At 40.0% G+C, this 20,323-nt stretch overlaps 2 protein-coding genes and 1 pseudogene across 3 annotated transcripts; 1 reads left to right on the forward strand and 2 right to left on the reverse strand.

Annotated features, from left to right (window-relative positions):
* Positions 1-909: 909 nt before the first annotated feature.
* On the reverse strand, positions 910-17,573 carry LOC115738636 (DCN1-like protein 2). Of its 2 annotated transcripts, XM_048273595.1 has the most exons (12): positions 17,555-17,573; positions 6,953-7,007; positions 6,470-6,531; positions 5,639-5,775; positions 5,253-5,311; positions 5,045-5,068; positions 4,378-4,460; positions 4,222-4,286; positions 4,067-4,116; positions 3,254-3,355; positions 1,819-1,878; positions 910-1,377 (listed from the first exon to the last, which is right to left on the reverse strand). In XM_048273595.1, the coding sequence occupies exons 2-12, from the start codon at positions 6,953-6,955 to the stop codon at positions 1,246-1,248; spliced, it is 777 nt and encodes a 258-aa protein (XP_048129552.1). In that variant the 5' UTR covers positions 6,956-7,007; positions 17,555-17,573; the 3' UTR covers positions 910-1,245. The 2 variants fall into 2 exon arrangements, with proteins under 2 accessions (XP_048129552.1, XP_030527176.1); XM_030671316.2 differs by lacking the exon at positions 17,555-17,573 and having other exon boundaries at positions 6,953-7,209.
* On the forward strand, positions 7,528-8,440 carry LOC125313937 (annotated as a pseudogene).
* LOC115738778 lies at positions 15,998-18,563 on the reverse strand. Its single transcript, XM_030671509.2, has 5 exons — positions 17,747-18,563; positions 17,596-17,653; positions 17,404-17,487; positions 17,163-17,298; positions 15,998-16,833 (listed from the first exon to the last, which is right to left on the reverse strand). Exons 1-5 carry the CDS (start codon positions 18,381-18,383, stop codon positions 16,561-16,563), a joined length of 1,188 nt encoding a protein of 395 aa, XP_030527369.1. The 5' UTR covers positions 18,384-18,563; the 3' UTR covers positions 15,998-16,560.
* Between the last annotated feature and the right edge of the window lie 1,760 nt (positions 18,564-20,323).

Below are 20,323 nucleotides of genomic sequence, written 5' to 3' on the forward strand. Positions count from 1 at the left end.
AGTAGACGAAGGCTTGTGGAGTGAGATCATCAAAGGTGTTGACCAAAAACTCACGCGTGACTAGTGACTGCTAATCCACTCTTGATGAGTACGAGTAATACCCTGTTCACGTCAACCTCATTTGCTCACTTGCTCATTAAACTGTCTGACGGAATTCAAGTGTAGTTGATCAGCTGAAGAACTCACAAAGCAGATGATCGTTGACCGCTCCATTCAAAGAGGCGTTAAGGCAATTATGTCAAGCGTCATTCAACCGATCCTTAACCTCAATGGAGATAGTGGGCTGTGTGATTATGGCATGGATTACATTGCATGTCATATCACCTCTTTCATTAGACCTGCTTCATATCCCGTTGAGAATAGTACGTGCAAAGCTCAGTTGCTTGCAGAACCTGAAAGAAAGAAGCCTGCTTCCCTTCCTCATTATTTAGTTCCTATGAACTGGTAACGGTGCAGTCAAAGGCAATTTGCAGTTCCAACTCATGTAAATTCATCAAGGCCGGTGTCAGTGACGCTTCCTCGTATACCTTTTTACTGCCATTTGGGCAGATCACTTTTGGCTTCATAAATGCATCGACAAGTGCCTGCTGTCAAATAAATCAAATTTATGAAGAATACGCAAGTTGCTAACTCTTATAACATCGAGAGGTGCACAACACACTCACTGAAACAGCAAGAAGAATCCTCTCAACAAGCCCAAGAAGTTACTCAGACAATCCTGTGGCTCTGTTCTGACTGATTCACCAGCCATTCACTAATATCTCTCGTTGGACACCCCAACGATTTTCTTTTTAGCAAGTCTAGTTAACAAATGACAGCCCCACCTTGAGAACTCGAGGCTACAGTGATTAACAAAAGTAAAGATATTTCTTGACAAAGGATGCCTCCCGCATTGGTTCTACCAAGAAATTTTAAACATAATGCCAGTCATAATTCACATTATCTCACAAAAAAATTGGACAATATCAAATCTCCCATATCACATCTTCCCATCACTGCTAATGTATGGACATCAAATGGGTTTCCAAGGAAAAGAAAGTCACTTTTTCAGGAAGTGATGTCTTTCATCTCTCTTCCTCTCTCTAACTACTTTGTGTATGGGGGAAGAAGGAGACTGTAGCAGGAGAGGAGAAAAGGAGAGAGGGCTCCAGTTGGCTTTATAAAGGAATTCAATCACAATCTCACATAGCTCAATCCACAAGAAGATTAAAGATCAACCCGCACAGTCTGCACCACAGCAACCCATCATCGTCGGGCAGGATCCTCCATCTGACTCTTCTGGACAATGTTATTTTCGTTCAGGTATTCAACGAATTCATCAATAAGATACGGCCAAGCACCTTCAGCATCATAATTAGATAGGGTTGGGTCCACAGTCTGCATAAGAGAAGGGTGTCTGTCAGTTTCATCTCTGGGAAAGATACAGATTTTAAGATGCCTGTGAAGATAACAAATGCATTCTCTGGCTAGGTAAAAATTCGCAGTGAATTTTTCACATTATCTATAGGTTGAAAATTTCCATTCCCACCAAAGTTCTATCTCAGATATGTGCAATTCTTGCTCACCGAGACTACACACTCATAAGCCAAAAGCAACTTCAACCCTCCTAGATCCAAACACCAGAATAAATAACAGCCAGATTCTCCAGCAAGAAGAGAGGGACGAAAGCAAGGATGTAAAACTGACTGTGATAGGAACGAAGACATCTCCCTGTACTGCTACAAGACTTCTACATACAAGACCTAGTCCAGTAAAGACTCACATATATGGAAGAGGATATATAATCAAAAAAGAATATTTTCATTCATCATAACTTACCCTGGCGAACTCCAATAGTTGAGACCATGTGTCCCTGGAGATTGCCTTATTATGACGGGCCTGTGTTGAATAAGAGAAAGACAATAATTAATCCCATTCAACAGCCATTATATGTCAAGACAAGCTTACATTTTCCAATTGTGTTTCTGAAACAGGATGAGATAACTATTTGTTGCATTCTGACAAAGATAAATTTGCATGTGATGTCCCTACTTTTGTATTCAACCAGAACAGTCTAGCTACAGTGCAAAGGGGACAGCATTTACAGGAATGGAACCAACATAAGTGACACTGACCATCCCTTCACTAAGCTGAGACCTCAAGATGAAAATGAACAACCTCTATTCCCCACCTTGCCAGTTTATTTAACTATCAATTTTGTCTACTCTATTTAGTTTTCATTGTTCAAACATAACTATTTTCTTCTTCTTTTTTTCGGCAACAATACAGATATGTATTTTGAACATATTTCCTCCTGAAAAATAGTTCAACTCGCTTCTATGTGCCTTGAAGTGTAGATTCATCCCAATTATAGAAGAAAGATGATACTCGGGGAAACAAATACATGAAGTCCAAAGGTTCCAAACGTGCAACTATTAGAAGTGCATCTGGTCTTAAAGAAGTTCTTCAATTTCCCAAAACTGCTTCTCATTTTCAGCTCTCCACTTTTTTGGACCTACATTTGATGTTAAATCCTCGTTATTCTTCCTTGCATTTTGATCCACACAGCATTGCAAATTATTTACCTAAGTTGCTTTTCTTCTCATTTAAGTGGGGAAATGAAAAAATCTCCTCTCCTCTATTTTGCCAGAAAAATGTTAAATTACTTGGAAATATCGAAAGCCCCACCAAACGTATTTCCGAGCAATTCTCTTCTTACTAGATTTTGTTGCTTTTTTCATTTTTTTGGAGGTTGCGCGAGAGGGGGTCGGGGTGGGGGGGTTGGCGGGGTGGAATATACATAGGCTCTTTGGACTGAAAATAAAATTTAAAAAACAGAAAATATTTTGTAAGCCAAATATACCCAAAAATTTCCACAAAAAGTATGTCCAGTAATTTAGCCAAGTTAAAGTGGACACATCCTTCCCTTTTTCGGCGTAAAGGGGCTATGCTAGGATTCCTTTAGACATGCATTTGTGTGCTTGAGGGAGGTATGGCTTTAGGTTTTGACTTTTAAGCTGAACTTAAGTGTGAATAATTTTGACACTCAGACATCTCAAAATTTCAAGAGTTCAGCTTATGACCTTTATGTCAGAGATATCTTTTTTTTTTTTTTTTGGGGGGAGGCGAAGAGGCCTCCCGAACGTGCACTAAACAATAGATTCTTGGATCTACTTAAGCAAAAAATCAGGACAGCCATACTCAGAGGTGAGGACGAATAATTAATAACTCAAAACAAATTATTATGCTCAATAAGTACACAAAACAAAACTACCTGTAAAAACTGACACCAGTGATCAACTAATGGCCATTGCTTTTCAGCAAAAAGCAATTGCCACATCCCAATTGCTGTATCAAGTGCCAAGGATTTCTGACCCTGAGGTAAGTGGAGATGACATGAATAAAAGAACTGAGGTGAAAATGCTCGTGGAAGGCCCACGGAGAAAAGTAATCAGAGGTGGATATGAAAAGGATATGAAACATATTCTGGGCCCAATGTAAAAATTCCAGCACGAAGGCACTCTCTACAGATGCAAGTCAAATTCTTTCAGGAGATTGAAAGTGTAAATAATATCATACAGAATACCACATAACAGTAAGTTTTTTCGATGATATAACATTTATTACCTTCCTGTATTAATCTGTCGAACCATCAGATTTTCCCCTTCAGATTTAAACGTCAAACGGTTGACTAAGATTTATACCAACTTAGACTAGAAATTGAAATAGCGTAAAAAAGTCAGGTATCTTTAATCAACAAAGTAACTGATCATTTTAGTAGATCACCCGATCTTTACTAGATATGATTCTAGGAACCTTAGGTGCTACAACCTGACCCTAGGTTTGCAAAAGTCGAGGTGCTACTGGCTGCAAAAGGAATCTAAAAAAATGCTCTTAAGCTGCCATAATAATCCAACAAGATTCAATCAAACACATTGATAAAATACGAGAATCTAAGCTGTTGTGTATTTTACCATCAACGTGCAAAGCCAACTTAATCAGTAACAATCTTATCCTGAAGCTGATCAAGCATTATATGGCTCAGAATTGAAAATTTCCATTTTAATGTCACTCCTAAGATGCATACCTTTTCTTTTGCCCAACCAAAAGCAAAGTTATATATCTCCCGGAACTTTTCTGCTCAGTGAAAAAAAAAAAATCAGAGATAAAACAATAAGCGCTAGCAAGCAATTGTCATACTTATCAATCAAACTGTGGTAATAATTTCATTTAATTGCATACGCTCATCTTTCAACTCAGAGCGCATATATTGTATCCTTTCACGGAATTTCTCCAGGGAATCTATTCTGCCAAGAAAGACCAGCCTTCAGAATAATGCATGAGGGCAAACAGTGGGGTATCAGGAAAAGCAGAAAAAAGACAGGCAAGGAGAACTACCCAAGTCCCTGCAGTCCACTTATGAACTCCTGCTTCGAAAATTCACACATGGTTGCAGCCTTCATGTGCCATGAAAGAACCAGCTGATACAAATGAATCTCATCATTAGAAAAATCTCAACCAAGACCACAATACACATGATGCAGTCTCTAGAATAAAAAGAAAATACAAGCATTGCTGAAACTTGATTTTTAGCTTTATCTATGAACAACCTCTATCAACAATTTTCATAGGTTGCAGCCATGTTAAAGTACCTTGACACAACCTTCAGATTCCCTGACCAAAAACAAACTTTATATGTAGAACAAAATGGCAATAGCTTACGTGGAACAGAAACAGCCATTCCTAGTTGATACATGAAATCCTATTGTTTTAGTCTTCTGAGGTTCAAAGGTGAATTTCTAACTAATAAAGTCTTCTAGCTGACTAATGGAATGTTGGACTAATTTTCCTACCAAACCGAAAGATATTAACCAGAAAATTGAGGAAGATAAAACGGCAGAAAGAGATGAAACATGGAAGTACACAATCTTCGCCTTCAAGCGATTAGGTCAAGCAAAGCAGTCACAGCAGTGCATTTTTTTGTATCAGAATGTTCAAGTAAACAATAAAGCGAGTATCCTCATCCTATGACAGCGTACTGGTACGATTACGCATGTTCACTTACCATGACAATATCTTGGGGATCCACCTGCAAAATAAGATCCTTGTGCGTCATTTAACTAGGAAACATACAGAACAGGGAGAAGGTTCCCAAGCATCCTAGGAAGATGAAAGAAAATGGTAGAAAGAGAAAACTCAAGGTGCATTCTGGAAATTCAAGGAGCTGGTGCAATATAATTGAGATTGTAACTGAAAGAATCACGACTGGCCACCTGAAGATCATTGCAAAGAAGAGTAATCCCATCGACAAGTATCATATCAGCATAGGAATCTGCAAATTCAAATACATCTGCTCATCAGATAGCGTAAAACAGAACAATATCTCCAAGGTGTTATAACTCCAGTACATAAGCTTTCTTTTAAAAGTCGAACAACCAGACTTATGACACTGTATAGAACTACAGAACTGGTAACAAATCCAAAAGAAGGATCATTGTCCTGTAACTCCTGTTAATCTGCATAAGAAGAAATTCCATCCAAGAGGAACCCCCCTCCCTCCACCCCCCCAACCCCCCACCCCCCCAACAACACACACACACTGAAAAATAAAAATAAAAAAAGAGCTGTGACAATCCAGGAATTCAGAAGCAAGCCTTGCCTTTATATCTCTGATAAAGCTCCTCCAAGTGTCTTGTATCAGTATAAGTTCTTATATGTGGCTGACTGTAAAATACATCAAAAGCACCTTCAAGATGCCAGTCACTGGCCTTCAAAGCCTGAAGGGCAACTTTTTCACTGCAAGGAAACAAAAAAATTTGTATTTAAAGAAACTGATTGCAGCCTGGAGGGAGGTGGGGGGTGGTGAAGACAGCTTGTTTGCGTGTCATATACACAAATGGGCACAGCAGAAAGAAAGAGTAGACGAATAATCAAACTAAAAATGACAAGATCTACATAATTCCTGAGAAAGAGCGCCAGCACAATCATCATGGAATAAGTAACAAAGGTAAATGGAAATCAGGCATGTCAGGAGTCAACCGCTACAGAAATGTATAGTCAACAGATTACACTAATTCCCCAATAAACCAACCATCATAGAACAAAAAAGGGGAAGGGTTTCACATATGCACTTTTATGCTGCACTTGTCAGTTCAACTTTTAGTTATGTTTGTCATCAACAAACCAAAAGTGTATGCACTTGTTCCTTTAATGGCTTTGCTTATATTACCACAAAACACGATCTATCCCAGGATAAGATCACAAGCCAACAAAGAAGCCAAAGCCAAAAGGCATAGAAAAGATGTACATTGAATCCAAAATCTGAGCAAAAAAACAGCTTTCTTGAGAACCTTCACAGAATTCTCCCTTCATTCATTTCCAACAACTTCAAAATTGCAGTAAAAAGTGAAATCTATGGCCCCAGTAGACCAATTCTCGTGCCATGCTCTTCCATGGGAACGTGCTTTCATTTGGAGGATTGGGAGGCTACCTGGCTCCAGTAATTGCCATGACCTGCTGCACTTTGTCACGGTGGCTCCGTCCCAATTTGTGCTGCAAAATCGGAAGGAATGAATTAGGCATGGAATGAGCTAAAGATGGAACATGGATACTCCACGGAAAGGAAAGGAGGATACTGTCTCTCCGCCATAACTCTACGCGGCTCAACAAAGTTGGGTTCAAGAAAGTGTAACAACATCCACCGGAACAGAGATTGCTTAAAGATCAATTTGGCTATACTACCATATCATCTGATAGCGTAGTCTAACAACTGAACTAGCCATAAATTGCGCTTAAAGAAGACAAAATTGAACTAAGCCGGTAGCTTGACCGGCAGACCTACGATTCCGAAGCAAGAAAGACTCGCGTTTTCGATGATCCGACGTAAAAGCAAAGAACAACAGCATCAGCTTTCCGAGGAAACAAGAAAAAACAAAAGGGTCCAACAACAGTGCGGGGGACAAGAAGTACGGACCATCGTGAATCAGTAGCGAATGGAAACCCCCCCAAGATGTGTAGAGAGAGAGAGACAGACAGAGAGAGAGAGGAAGCTCCGAGATCTTCAGGGTCTTCGAGAATTGGAGAGATAGAAGAAGTAGGGTTTCTCGCCACTCTCTCTGTCGCGCGAAAAGCTTCCTTCTCCTCCCTCCAGTCCCCCCAGAGGCTCTATCACTCAGCAGTTGGCACCCACTTGCCCAAACTGCCTCAAAATCTCTCCTTTCGCCCTTGCCATGATACCGCCTCGTCCATGATAACCCCTGTTACCGTTTTCTATTTCCCATTTCTTTTATGGCTTTATTATGGGTAATGATATAAATAGTCCTGAACTTTGATCAAATATAATATAATTTATAAATTTTTAATTTGACTAATGTAATTTTTAAATTTTAACCTAATATATAATATGATCTATGAACTTTTGATTTAAACAATATGATATCTGAATATTTAGAACATGTTCAGTTTAGTCCATGAATTATAGAAAAAGATAAGTAGGTTCATTTTCGTTCTTGGTATTCCATTTCGACCACCGTTGTCTCAGCCAATCGCATGTGTGAGTGCGATAGTGAGCATCCGAAGCCTAACAATGGTGCCAAAGGCGACACTCTCATTAGATACAAAGTGGCTGCTATCGATGCCATCCTCCTTGCAGGAGTTGTGTGGGGGGAGCATCCCATTGTTGGCCAGGAAAATCCCCAGTTTGAGCCTGCAAAATGACGCTTTCTTCCTGATCAAGGCCTTCGCCGCCAGTGTCATCCTTACCACCGGCTTCATTCACATATTACCCAAGGCATTCAATAGCTTAACTTCACCGTGCCTCAATAAAAATCCATCGGTACATTCCCATTCGCGAGGTATGTAGCTATGTTGTTCGGAATCGGGACACTGATGATTGACTCCTTGGCGACCAGTGTTCTTGAGAGGAAGCACTCTCCACATAAGCCTCAGCAAGTGAATATTGGGGACATCAACCTGACCAACGCTGATGACCACGATGGGGATCACGGGGTTAATCGAGAAGTTCTTAATGTGAACTCTGCACGCAGCCATGCTCACACCAAACATCTCCCCGCCATGCTTTCAGGGGAGCCAGGCCACTCAGAGCTGATCCGACATCGTATCATAGCCCGAGTAGGTGGATTGATAGTGTGTACTCCATATCATGTGGTTGCCATATGTGTATGGTTTCCGCAAAGAAAGGCAGCGACTCTATATATTTCGGACCTATTGGGATGGTTAATTATCGGTTTGTTACTCCCAACACACAGGCGCTAGAGCTTGGAGTACTGCTTCATTCAGTAATCATTGGAGTGTCGTTGGGAACTAGGGAACGTGCTAAAACAATTAAGCCTCTTCTAGCTGCTCTGTGTTTTCACCAATTCTTTGAAGGCATTGGGCTAGGCGGCTGTGTCTTGCAAGTATGTTTATATGCTTCAATACGGAGGTAGGGTCTGCATAGTTACTGTTAGAATATATCTCGAGTTTGAGCCGGAAGCGAAATTGTGAATATTTCGAATCAAATATTTTTACGGACGTCCGAGATCTAGCAAAATATAATACACGTGCGATGGATATCTTTTGGCAAGAGGATAAGATTTTGTATATTTCTTGTTAGAGTCCAAGTCACATTGGATTCTTGCTTCAGATAACAACAAGAAAAAAAAAAAAAAAAAGATAAGTCCAAGGAGAGTTTTTTGTTTGACAAGTCAAATTGGGACTTCTTTTTTCTTGGCTAATTTTGGACTCTCTAGGCGGTGCATATATACTCCAAAAGAGAGTGCATCGTAGTTTTCCATGCGAAGTTGATGGGTAGAGGAGAATTTCTGGTGGGCTTTCAAGTTTCGTTAATTACATCAAAACAGTGAGTGTTTCAAAAGCCGATTAAATCTTGTCGTAAGATTTGTGTTTAATTGCTTTGTGAGATTAAGAGATTATTTCACAAGGAATTATGAGGCTAAACACTACATGAATTCTTGGATGTAATTGGAGCCGAGAAACACCGAGAGTATTTAAGTGACTTGAGTGTGGTTTGTAATCTCCATGTATCGCTTGTTCTATAGTGGAATTCGTTGCTGCTTTTTCCATGGACGTAGGTCTCTATGACCGAATCACAAACATCTGGTGTCCGATTTATTTTCTTATTTTGTCTACTTATTATTAGATCGTTTGTTCCGTGCAATAATTGGTATCGGGGTTAGGTTTGCTTGAATTAAAGCTAATCAATGGCGACAAGAAAATCGACAGATTTGAGGGGAAGAACTTTGATTTCTAGAAGATGCAGATTAATGACTATCTATATCGGATAAAGCTGCACTTGCCTTTGTCCGGGGAGAAACCAGAGACGATGAAGCAAGCTGATTGGGAAACACTGGATAGTCAAGCGATAGATGTTATTTGGCCGATGTTGGCTCGTAACGTTGCATTTAATATCGTAAAAGAGAAGACCACTAAGGGTTTGACAAAAGCACCGTCGGACATGTACGAGAAGCCCTTTGCGATCAACAAGGTCTATTTGATGCGATGTTTGTTTAATTTGAAGATGAGAGAAGGCGCATCAATTGCTAATCATATCAATGAATTCAATGTAATCGTTAGTCAATTGAGTTCAATTGATATTGACTTTGAAGATGAGGTATGTACTTTGATTCTATTATCCTCATTGCTTGATAGTTGGAATACTATTATTACTACTGTTAGTAATTCTTCTAGGTCAACAAGTTTGATATTTGATGGGATTCAAGAATTAATTCTAAGTGAGGGTATCCGTAGAAAAGAATTCGATGAATCTATATCTACTGCTTTAGTAGGTGAAAATAGAGGAAGAACTTGTAATCATGTTAGCAAAAGTAGTACGAACTAGAATAGACTCGGTTAGTCTAGGATTGGTGGTGCTGTTTGTTGGAACCGTGGCAAGATAGGACATCTTAGAAGAGATCACCTTAAGCTGAAAAATGAGAAGGGTAAGGAAATTAGAGTTGAATTTGCGGATGATGTTGTACCTATAGCTAATAATTCTGATAGTGTCGATAGTGTCTTGTCTATCATTGTGGATTCGTCATTTGATGGATGGATTATGGATTCTGATTGTTCGTTTCACATTATACCAAATAAAAACTGGTTTACTAATTATCAATGCATGGGTAGTGGTAAAGTCCAATTAGGAAACAACGTTGAATGAGATGTTGTGAGTGTTAGTAATGTTAAAATCACAATACATGATGGTATTGTGAGGACATTGACCTGAAATAAGGCACGTTTCGAATTGAAAAATGACTTAATTTCCTTTGGTGCCATAAATTCAGTTGGTTGCGGGTATTCTTCACAAGGTGGAGTTCTGAAGGTTGTTTGAGGTGCCTTGGTGATAATAAGAGAAATCAAGCATGGTAGCCTTTATGAACTTCAAGGTGAGATATTAACGGGTTTCGTTCCGGAGACGTCGGTATTTGTTCAAGAGTATAACGATTGCTCGAGGAAGACTTGGGTATTTTTGTTGATACACAAGTTTGATGATGTTGTCAAGATCACGCGATTAAGAGCTTTGATCAAGACAGAGACTAGTAAGTCGATCAAGCATGTGCTAACCGACAATAGCATGGAGTTCTTATCGGAACCGGTAAATAAATTTTGCATGAAAAAGGGCATAGTGAAACACTATATTAGTGCTAGTAAACCACAATAGTTTGCAAAATTGATAAGCAGAATATTACTAGAGACAACTCGTAAAATGATTCCTAGTGCTAGTATGGGTAGGAGAATTCTAGTGGATGTAGTATGGCGAGTTACATGATGAACAAATTTTCATTGACTGCGATCGAATATCAGATTCCCGAAAAAGTGTGGTAAGGTAACATTACTGATTATTCTATTTTTAGAATATTTGGTTGCCCATGTTATTATCAAGTAAGTGATGATAAACTCGATGTGAATGCAAGGTGCATATTCCATGGCTATGCACGAAGTGAGTGGGGCTATCGGTTGTGGTATCAAATATAAATTCAACTATTCACAGCTAGAAAGTTACTTTTGACAAGTTTCTAATACTTTTGGCTAGGAGTGTTTGTGGTAGTATTAAAATGGATTTGGACGGTGTTCAGCTTGAGATGAAGTTGCAACCGGAAACTCTTGAGATAACGAGTACTAACGAAGCAATCGACACAAATAATGCTTGTAGCGAGGTGAAACCCGTAGAACCAACGGTTTGTTGTAATCGTTGATATTGACAATGTACTATTTGGTCTCTTGATAGATATGGACGCAATGGTAGTTTTGTTTTATCTGTGGTTGAGGAGGTTATGTCGGAAAGTCCTTGTGGAGTAGTTAAAGGTGCATGTACAGTTGATGTTTTGATGAGGTCCACAATTATGGCGAAGTTCAAGCGTGATTGGACTTGCGAGACATATGTGGCGGTTGAGCCCATTGGAGGTGTTGGGAGAGTAGTAGCGAAATTCGGATTCTAGGGAAGCGATTGTGACTTGGCTCAAACGTTGAGCAAATGTGAAGATTGTTAGAATATGTCTCAAGTTTGAGCCTGAAGTGAAATCGTGAATATCTCGAATAGAATATTTTTACGAACGTCCGAGATCGAGCAAAATATAATACACGTGCGATGGATATCTTTTGGCAAGAGGATAAGATTTTGTGTATTTCTTGTTAGAGTCCAAGTCACGTTGGATTATTGCTTCAGATTAGACATGGCCACATTGGAACCGGGGCCCGAACCTGGGCCCTTGACCGGGCCCAAAACCAGCCCGTTGACCGGGCCCACGGTTTTGACCCGTTTATTATATTAAAAAAAAAAGGCCCCGGATGGGCTGGTTGGGCAAAGAGCCCCTAGGCACACCCACCCCCCAAAAAAAAGAGCAACGGCTCTTTGGGCAACGGCCCAAAGAGCCGTTGCTTCTTTAAAAAAATAAAAATAAAAAATTTTGATTTGTTTTTAATTCTTCTCTATAAATACTTATCCTCTCCCTTTCATTTTTTTCAAAAATTCTCTCAACAATTCTCTCAAATTTTCTCAATCCGCTCAATTCTCTCAATCCCGCCTCAATTCTCTCTCAATTGGATTTCTGATCAATTCTCTAAAAAATGGCAAGTGGAAGTAGAAATACTCGAAATGGCAAGACGACTATGGGAGATTCCGAGTATCCCATTCCCGAATATATCCTTGTGAGTATGCATGTTGGAAAGACAACGACGATAATATCAACGTTGTTCCGATTTCGAACGTTGAGCACATCTCAATACAAGAAATTCTTCATCCTCCTACTCGTGTAGAAGAAACATCGACGGCAAATGAGCTGGAATGGAAGGGCCGAGATAATACATCCGACTTGTGGCTGCACTTCGACAAGGTACATGATAAAGACGAAGGTAAGTATAATATAAATTGTAAATATTGTTTGCAAACATACAAATTTATCAAAGGATATGGTTACGGAACATTCCGTCGACATCCGACGAAAAAACATCCAACGCAAGCGGGGATCGACACTACGCAACAACAAATTTCTGGGTACACCAATCCTAATCCTCATCCGTTATTCCGTTATACCGACGCATTTTATAAACAAACATTAGCTGAACATGTTGCCCTTGATCATGCTCCGTTTACTACTGGTGAAAATTTTAATTTGAAATATTTGATAAATACTGCGTTGGTTCCACAAGCACCGACTATTTCAAAAAATACTTTTAAACGTGAACTTTTTCATCTTTATAAAAAAGGAAAAAAATCTTTAGCAAAATTTTTTACGGAATTCAATGGACGTGTGCATTTAGGTAGCGATATTTGAAGTAATCCTTGACAAATTCATTCTTATATGGATGTCACGTGTCATTGGATAGGTGACGACTAGACCATTCAAAAAAGACTTATTACATTTCGAGTTTTTGATGAAAAACATTCGGCTCATAATATTTATAGAATAATTAGGCAAGTTTTAGAAGAATATAATTTGATAAATAAAGTATTTTCAATTGGTTTTGATAATGCCGCCGCAAATACCACGTCCATTCCCGAATTAGAAAATATTTGCAAACCCTCTTTTGGCGGACAATTTTTCACATTAGATGTGCTTGCCATGTTTTAAATTTATGTGTACAAGATGATTTACGAACTCTTGACACTTCTCTCCCTCCAATAAAGGGTGCAATTAAATTTTTATGGAGTCGTGCCCATTTTATGAAAGCATGGGGAAAATTTTGTAAACAACATGGGAGAAAGGCAAAAAGGTTTCCAAAAGATATTCTGACTCGTTGGAATTCTACCTACGAGTTGTTTTGTCAAACTTTTAAATACAAAAATTTATTATATATGTTTATTTTGCAAAATATTCTCGAAATTACTTTACTTCCACAACATTGGGACGTTTGCAAATTTTTTTTAAATTTTTTGAAAATTTTTAATGATGTTACTAATACTTTATCGAGTATTTATTATCCTATTACGCATTTATTTTTAATAAAGTGTGTTAATATTGGTAGCGTTTTTAGTGAATATGAAAAAGATACTGAATTAGATCGGACTATTTTAGTAATGTGAGAAAAATGATTGAATTATTATTTTCAAATTCTTCTTGTCTATTTAGTTGGTATTGTTTTTTATCCACATATTAAATTAGACGGTTTACTAGATTATTTGAATGTGTATTATCATGATTGTTTACATTTAGAAGATTCAATAGATATTTCAAATATACAATGACATGTTAAAGAATCTATAATAGTATTATATGGAGAATTTTGTAGTAGATATGGTTTAAGTGATTCTGGATCTTTACAATTTATCGCCTCACGTAGCGAAACCGGTAGTTCACTTAGTAGATGGTACAATATGCTCAAGAGTAGGCAAAAAATAAAAATAAAAAGAGGCAACAAGTAGTATTTCTGAATTAGAAAAATATTTAACCACTCAATTTGAGTTTCGTGATGCAGAACATAGTACAGATTTCGAAATCCTAAAGTGGTGGAAGAGTCACCAAATCGATTACTCGGTTCTCACTCTCATCGCTTGCCGGATATTAACAACCTCTTCTTCAACGGTTGCAGTTGAATAAGTATTTAGCGCCGGAGGACTAGTTTTGGACTTTCGTTGTTCAAGATTAAGCCCGTAGTCCGTGGAAGTTCAAGCTTATGTCGACGATTGGACGAAAGCTAAATATCGACACCAAGAGCTGGATCGATAACACGAATTTTTTAGTGAGGATTGTGGAGACACCACCGCGGTACCACAACGAGTAGCGACGATTAACGATGAGGTAAGTTGGGGTTATCAAGGTAAAAGAACTACATGTACTTTGATTCTTCTATCCCCAAGAAGATATGTAAGCACTTAATGATAATTAATTAAATTCAAGCCCATTCCTCCTCTCTTTTTTTCCCCCCCATATTTTATTATAATGTACAATTTGATTATAATTTTTAATTTATTATGTTCATTTTATTATTTGTTATTTTAAAAATTAAAATTAAAAAACAGAATCGGAATTGACCCGGAACCGCCGGTTCCAAATCGGAACCGGCCCGGAACCGCCGGTTCCGATTCCGCCGGTGAACCGGCCATGTCTACTTAAGATAACAACAAGAAAAAAAAAAGGGATAAGTCCAAGGCGACTTTTTCTTGTTTGATAAGTCAAACTGGGACTTCTTTTTCTTGGCGAATCTTGGACTCTCCAGGCGGTGCATACATACTCCAAAAGAGAGTGCGTTGTGGTTTTCCATGCGAAGTCGGTGGGCAGAGGTGACTTTCTCGTGGGCTTTCAAGTTTCATAAATTACATCAAAAGACTTGAGTGTTTCAATACTCAATTAAATCTTATCGTAAGATTTGTATTTAATTCCTTTATGAAATTGAAATATTATTTCACGAAAAATTATAGAGTTAAACACTGTGAAGTTCTTGGATGTAATTGGGGCCGAAAAATATTGAGATTATTTGAGTGACTTGAGTGTCGTTTATAATCTTCGTGTATCGCTTGATCGAAATTCGTTGCTGCTCTTCTCGTAAACGTAAATCTCTACAATCGAACCACATATATCTAGTGTTCGATTTATTTTCTTATTTTATCTATTTATTGTTCGATCGGTTGTTCCGCGCAATAGTTACTATTATAGGTTCGTGCTCAAAATTGATACACACGATATATATCGGGTGGAAGAACATTCCCATAGTGAAAGGTGTCAAATGGGAAACTGGGTTCCAGTTTCCATAATTGGACAGGCTTCACCGTCAAGTTTGTGTCGAAGACTTGATTTGGCCCGAATGCGGATACTGACTGACATCCTGCAAAGTGCAAACGAGCTTTGCTTTAGTTTTGCGTGATTGCTTCGTCAAGAAGCTCCCTTTGAACCTGCTACGGATCCCACCTCTCTAATCCCGTTTTCTTGAGGTTCACGTGTCCATCTCGGCCCGATTACTTTCCCACCACGCAAGCAATCAAATTCTGTTTCAGAGAGGTGTATCTGTTGCCGCCTGAAAAGTAATCCTAGTGAATAATACGGTTGAGGTTCGTTTAATTCGATCTCCTCCAACCATCAGTGTGGTTTCATCAGTGAAGGAGCAATCATAGTAAGGCGGCGGTGAAGTGCCTCTGCAGTGTCTGGAAGTTCCTGTTCTCTCTGTTGGTTCATCGAATACGCAATATAGCAGTACCTGAAATGGACATGAAGTGGTGGCAGTACCTGAAATGGACATGAAGTGGTGGACAGTATGATCAATTAGTATGCTGACCGAGACGTTTGAAGGAACCGGCACAAACTGCATTGAGGTTACGATCCGTCTTGCCTACAGCGCAGCACTCTTACCGGAGAATGTGGAGTGCGGACAGGACTAGAAGGGAAAAAAAAAGGCATGCGAATCAAGTGGGCACATGGAGAAGATATAAGATGTACCTGTATTGATGTATCTGTATTGCCCGTTTGTTTTAATAAGGGAAGAAGCATGTGCAGAAAGTAAACAGAAGTGAAGCACATGGGGATGGGGGCAAGCAGCATCATGCCAACACTTTTAAGCACACCAAATCCAAACATCTTTCTTTTCTTTTCTTCTCTTTTCTTTTGGGGTGGGAGCAGGATGTGATATATTCATCCCCCCTCAGCCCCCATTGGGTTAGAACTTAGAAGTACAACTCAAACTCGCTCAACAAAAAGCCAGAATGCAGAAAAAAGTTGAAAGAGATGAAGATGGAAGAGAGTGGTGACTGGTGAGGCTTGTGGCCCTACTCCTCCACATGGAATACAAAGTCTTTTGGAAAAAGAAAGAAGTGGGGGAAGAATCAGACAACTTCACAACACCCACACATGACATGCCTCCCAAATTGCAGTTGCACTTCCCACTTCCACTTCCACTTGCACATGCACATATTCTTTTCTCCCTGTCCAGATCTTATCCATCTCCCACCTCTAATCATGATACATCACCATTGACAGAATATCTAACAACTCATCTTCTCCTCTCTCTCTGTCTAACTATGGCTACTCTATACACACCACCAATCTTTAATCAAATTAAAGCCAGTCGCCGATGAAGTAAACAGGGAAATTACAAGTTGGTTATAAACGGCGTTCAGTTTCTTGCGTTGACGGATCAAGCGGTGGCCTGTTCTGCTAATGCCGTGCACTGAAGGTGGCGATGGCAAGTGATCAAGTGATCATTGGTGAGGCCAGCAGCTTGCATGAAGGAGTGAACTACAGTTGGACCGACGGATCTGAATCCCCGCCTTAGCATGTCTTTGCTTATGCTCTCTGATTTCGACGTTTTCACCGGAATCTTGTGGCCCCATTTGTATCGCGTAGAAATTGGCTTGTAGTTGACGAATCCCCATATGTACTTGTCAAACGACCCAAATTCCCTCTTGATCTGCAGTATTTCAATTCCCTTATCGATGAGATTTCACATATGTGCCTATGTTACTCGTCCTAAGTCTGGTCACGAATTTGTCTAGTTCTGGACTTGTGGGGGCTAGGTTTACAATCAGATCAAACACATTTCTTCCCCGAAAAAGGAAGAAGTGAGAATAGGGAAAGTCTCTTCTGAAGAAAAGTGTCACGATAATGAATATTGTGCAATTAACAAGGACATAACAGGCGTTTCCATTGATGCCTTTACACATGCACTTGTCATCTACTTTCTTAGTGCATACATTACTGGTATTGAACAGTGAAGAGTAGGTGGTGGAAGTGAATTACCTCGAGGATGCGAAGGGAATTATCAACAACACCGCGAACTCGGGTTATGTCCACACTGTACTTAGAGCTAATCCATGTGATCTGCTTGTCAGTGAAGGTGGCGACTGTTCCTGCTTCAAATCCTGAAAAGGCATTCCTGGATGTCCATAGGAGGAAGAAGGAGAAATGAGTGTTCTGCATAGCTGCAAGTTTTAGACGTTAAATTTCATTGCTGGATTGGTTGAAACTTTGTCATTCTCACCTAAAATCTTGACGTTTCCGCAAGATTGAAGTCCAGTCTGAACCCACCTGAGCGCCACTCAGCACAAGCAATTCGAACAACACCCTACAGTTAGCATCAACCTTGATTTATCAGGATCAGGATTTTAACACGCACGCAGCACATACAGCGAGAGAGAGAGAGAGAGAGAGAGAGAGAGAGAATGGGACGGACCTGTCATCATGTACTGGCACTCCCCATTCTTGGTCGTGATAAGCGATATACAGAGGATCTGCAAGAAAATATGATAATTCCACACGATTCAAAACTAGGAATGTCATCAGCAGGAATATGTACACGAACGAACAGACACAACAGAGCAGACCTGAATTGCTGGTGATGAAGCTGCACCGCCTGTCTTCCTCCATAATCGCCATTGCTGTTGGCGGTGGAGAATCGAGAGGGACAACTCGGGCATCGAACTTAGCTGACTTACATCTCCCATAATGTGCAACCCGCATCTTGCGCTGGGCTTGTTGGAGGGCCATCTGTTCCCTCCTCCCGGCTGCTATGCTTCCGGGGCTCTCCAGGATCAGCGATGATGAATAAGACTCGACCACTGCAACATTACTCCTACCGTTGAAACTCTTCGACTTCTTTCTGTCAAGCAAAGTAGGAGTGGTGCCTCTGCCACCGCTTCTCAGTGCCGGGTCATCATCAATAGAACAAGAATTCAAGGAAGGCCGCGATGATCGGTCGGAAGTGGGAAAGGAACTGGGAGGCGGCAGTGGAGGAGGAGAGGAGTTAGTATGGTAACCAGTGGGTACCGACAGGAACACTTTCTTAGCGGTTGGAAGAGAGACCGGAGTCGGACCGGTACTACTACGATTGCAGTTGGGTTGGAGGACGGGCCTTCCGTTGATCTTGGCGACAGCAGCCACGACAGGAGGAGGAATGCCAGCGCAGGTTTCCGCGGCAGTCGCCATGGCCACCTTAGGTTTCGAGGTGTACATTGGTTGCATAATATAGGTTGTCTGCTGCAGAATGAGCTGGAGGAAGGAAATGCAGAGAGAAAAGAGTGATGGGATGAAGAGGAAGGGATGTTATATATATATATAAGAGGAAGGGGAAAGGGTGGTGGTGGGGTAGAGGAGATGCTGTAATAGCATGTGCTGAGGTTCGGTGGCAAGGGTCTCCATGGAAGGGCATGGCCTTTTTGCTCGTTCTTCTGACAAAAAAAGGATCTTATTCCTGTCAATGATCGCTTCGATTCCTCAAACGACAACCCGAGTAAGAATTATTAGATGATAATTAGGATCCGTAAGTAAGAGATTATGATGATGTCCCCTCGCCTTTCTGATGATGCCCGTTTGATTTAATTTCAGCCGTGGTTGAAAAGTCACGTGCTGTTCATAACTTGGATGTTTCGTAATACATTTCGGTCAAGCCGCAGAGCCGGGATTAAGGGATTTTTGCAAAAAGCTGTAACCGCTGCAGTTATGAGATGCTTGGCGGAATTAGAAGTTGGAGCGCGCCGAAAACTGTTTTAGAAATAATGTACCAAATAACTCCAAGGTGACAGCAATCAAGATTTATTTTTAACATGTGGCATCAAAGGCTACTTAGAATTTGGCAAATCTAACATTCTAAATTAGAAAAAAATTTCAAATAAGGACTTGAAGTGTCATTATTTTTTTCAAATAAGGTCCTAAAGTAGACATTGTTTTAAATAAAGGCCTCAAGTACCCTTATTATTTCAAAGAAAGGCCTGACCAAATAGCAATTTTCGTTATTTGCTTCTTCTTCCTTTTTTTTTTTTGAATTGTTTCCTTTTTTCTTTGCTTTTTCTTTATATTTTTCCTCCCTCATTTTCGCCGGTGGCCGGTCCCATGGCTAGCTACTGGTGAGCCACAACCTAGGCGAGGCCACACTTGAGGGCCATGTGGGACGACCTCACCTCGCCCGGGCAAGGTGGGGCTGTCAAGGCTAGGCTAGATCTAGCGAGGGCCGGCCTCACTTGTGGCCGGCGAGGGCTCGCCTCGCCCGGACAAGGCCATCCCCTGCGACCGTTAAGGGCAGCCTTGTCGGTGGCCAATCTCACGTCCAACCGCTGGCGAAAATGAGGAGAACAAAATAGAGGGAAAAAGAAAGAAAACTAGAAGGAAAAAAAATGACGAAAATGCCTTTGGTTAGGTCTTTCTTTGAAATAAAGACAGCAGCCTTTAATTGAAAGAATGTCCACTTCAAGCTTTTTTTTTTTTAAAAATGAGAACAAATCAGGCTTTCATTTAGAATTCTCCCTCCTAAATGAGTGAATGCGTGGGGGAGAGAAAAGGTAAAAGGAACATAGAGACATGACAACCACTCAGAGCCTATGAAGAAGGACATGATGAGAGGGATTTTAGCTATGCACCTAACTAGCACCCGCAGCATTAACCAAATGTCTAATGAGTGTTTGGGGGTGAATTTTGCTTTAAAACGTTCTTATTCTCTTGTTAAAGATATTTAGAGTTCAACATTTGCGGAAAAATTAATCCTTAATGCGTTTATTAATTACTATGCTTCGTACTCTTTACTTGGACTTACTGGTTTCGGCTATTAATACCTTACTTGCACTTCAAGGGATTCAAAAAGTGTTCTCAAATGCCTTCTCATTTTAATTCAAGGGCGATGCTTTACACATTATAAATACAGAGATAATGTCATATAACATCGATAATTAATTGAGAGCTGGCAAAATTTTCGACCCCAAAGAGGAATTCTCGCATACGAGTTTCCGCGCGAGCGGACAATTTTAGTGCTCCTTTCCAAAAAAAAGTGCTGGTAGATTTCTGAAACAATTTGTAAGTGTTAAAAAATGAAAAATAAAAAACTGCTGGAAAAGAAGTTACTGCTCACATAATTTTCAGTATCTTGTCATTTACCAACTTTCATATGGAGTTACCACTTTTATACTCAGTCA

The sequence above is a fragment of the Rhodamnia argentea genome, chromosome 2 (assembly GCF_020921035.1).
Source record: "Rhodamnia argentea isolate NSW1041297 chromosome 2, ASM2092103v1, whole genome shotgun sequence".
NCBI lineage: Eukaryota > Viridiplantae > Streptophyta > Magnoliopsida > Myrtales > Myrtaceae > Rhodamnia > Rhodamnia argentea.

Bases quoted from the DNA above. Each gene is read 5' to 3' on its own strand.
- LOC115738636 (XM_048273595.1), bottom strand. The intron at 4,461-5,044 runs GTAAGTGAACAT...CATTTGTATCAG, and splicing joins ATCCCCAAGATATTGTCATG to CTGGTTCTTTCATGGCACAT. The intron at 1,378-1,818 runs GTAAGTTATGAT...TCTCTTATGCAG, and splicing joins AACTATTGGAGTTCGCCAGG to ACTGTGGACCCAACCCTATC.
- LOC115738778 (XM_030671509.2), bottom strand. From the start codon at position 18,383: ATGCAACCAATGTACACCTCGAAACCTAAGGTGGCCATGGCGACTGCC. The intron at 17,488-17,595 runs GTCCGTCCCATT...TGCTAACTGTAG, and splicing joins GTGCCAGTACATGATGACAG to GGTGTTGTTCGAATTGCTTG. The intron at 16,834-17,162 runs GTAATTCACTTC...GAAATACTGCAG, and splicing joins ATTCCCTTCGCATCCTCGAG to ATCAAGAGGGAATTTGGGTC.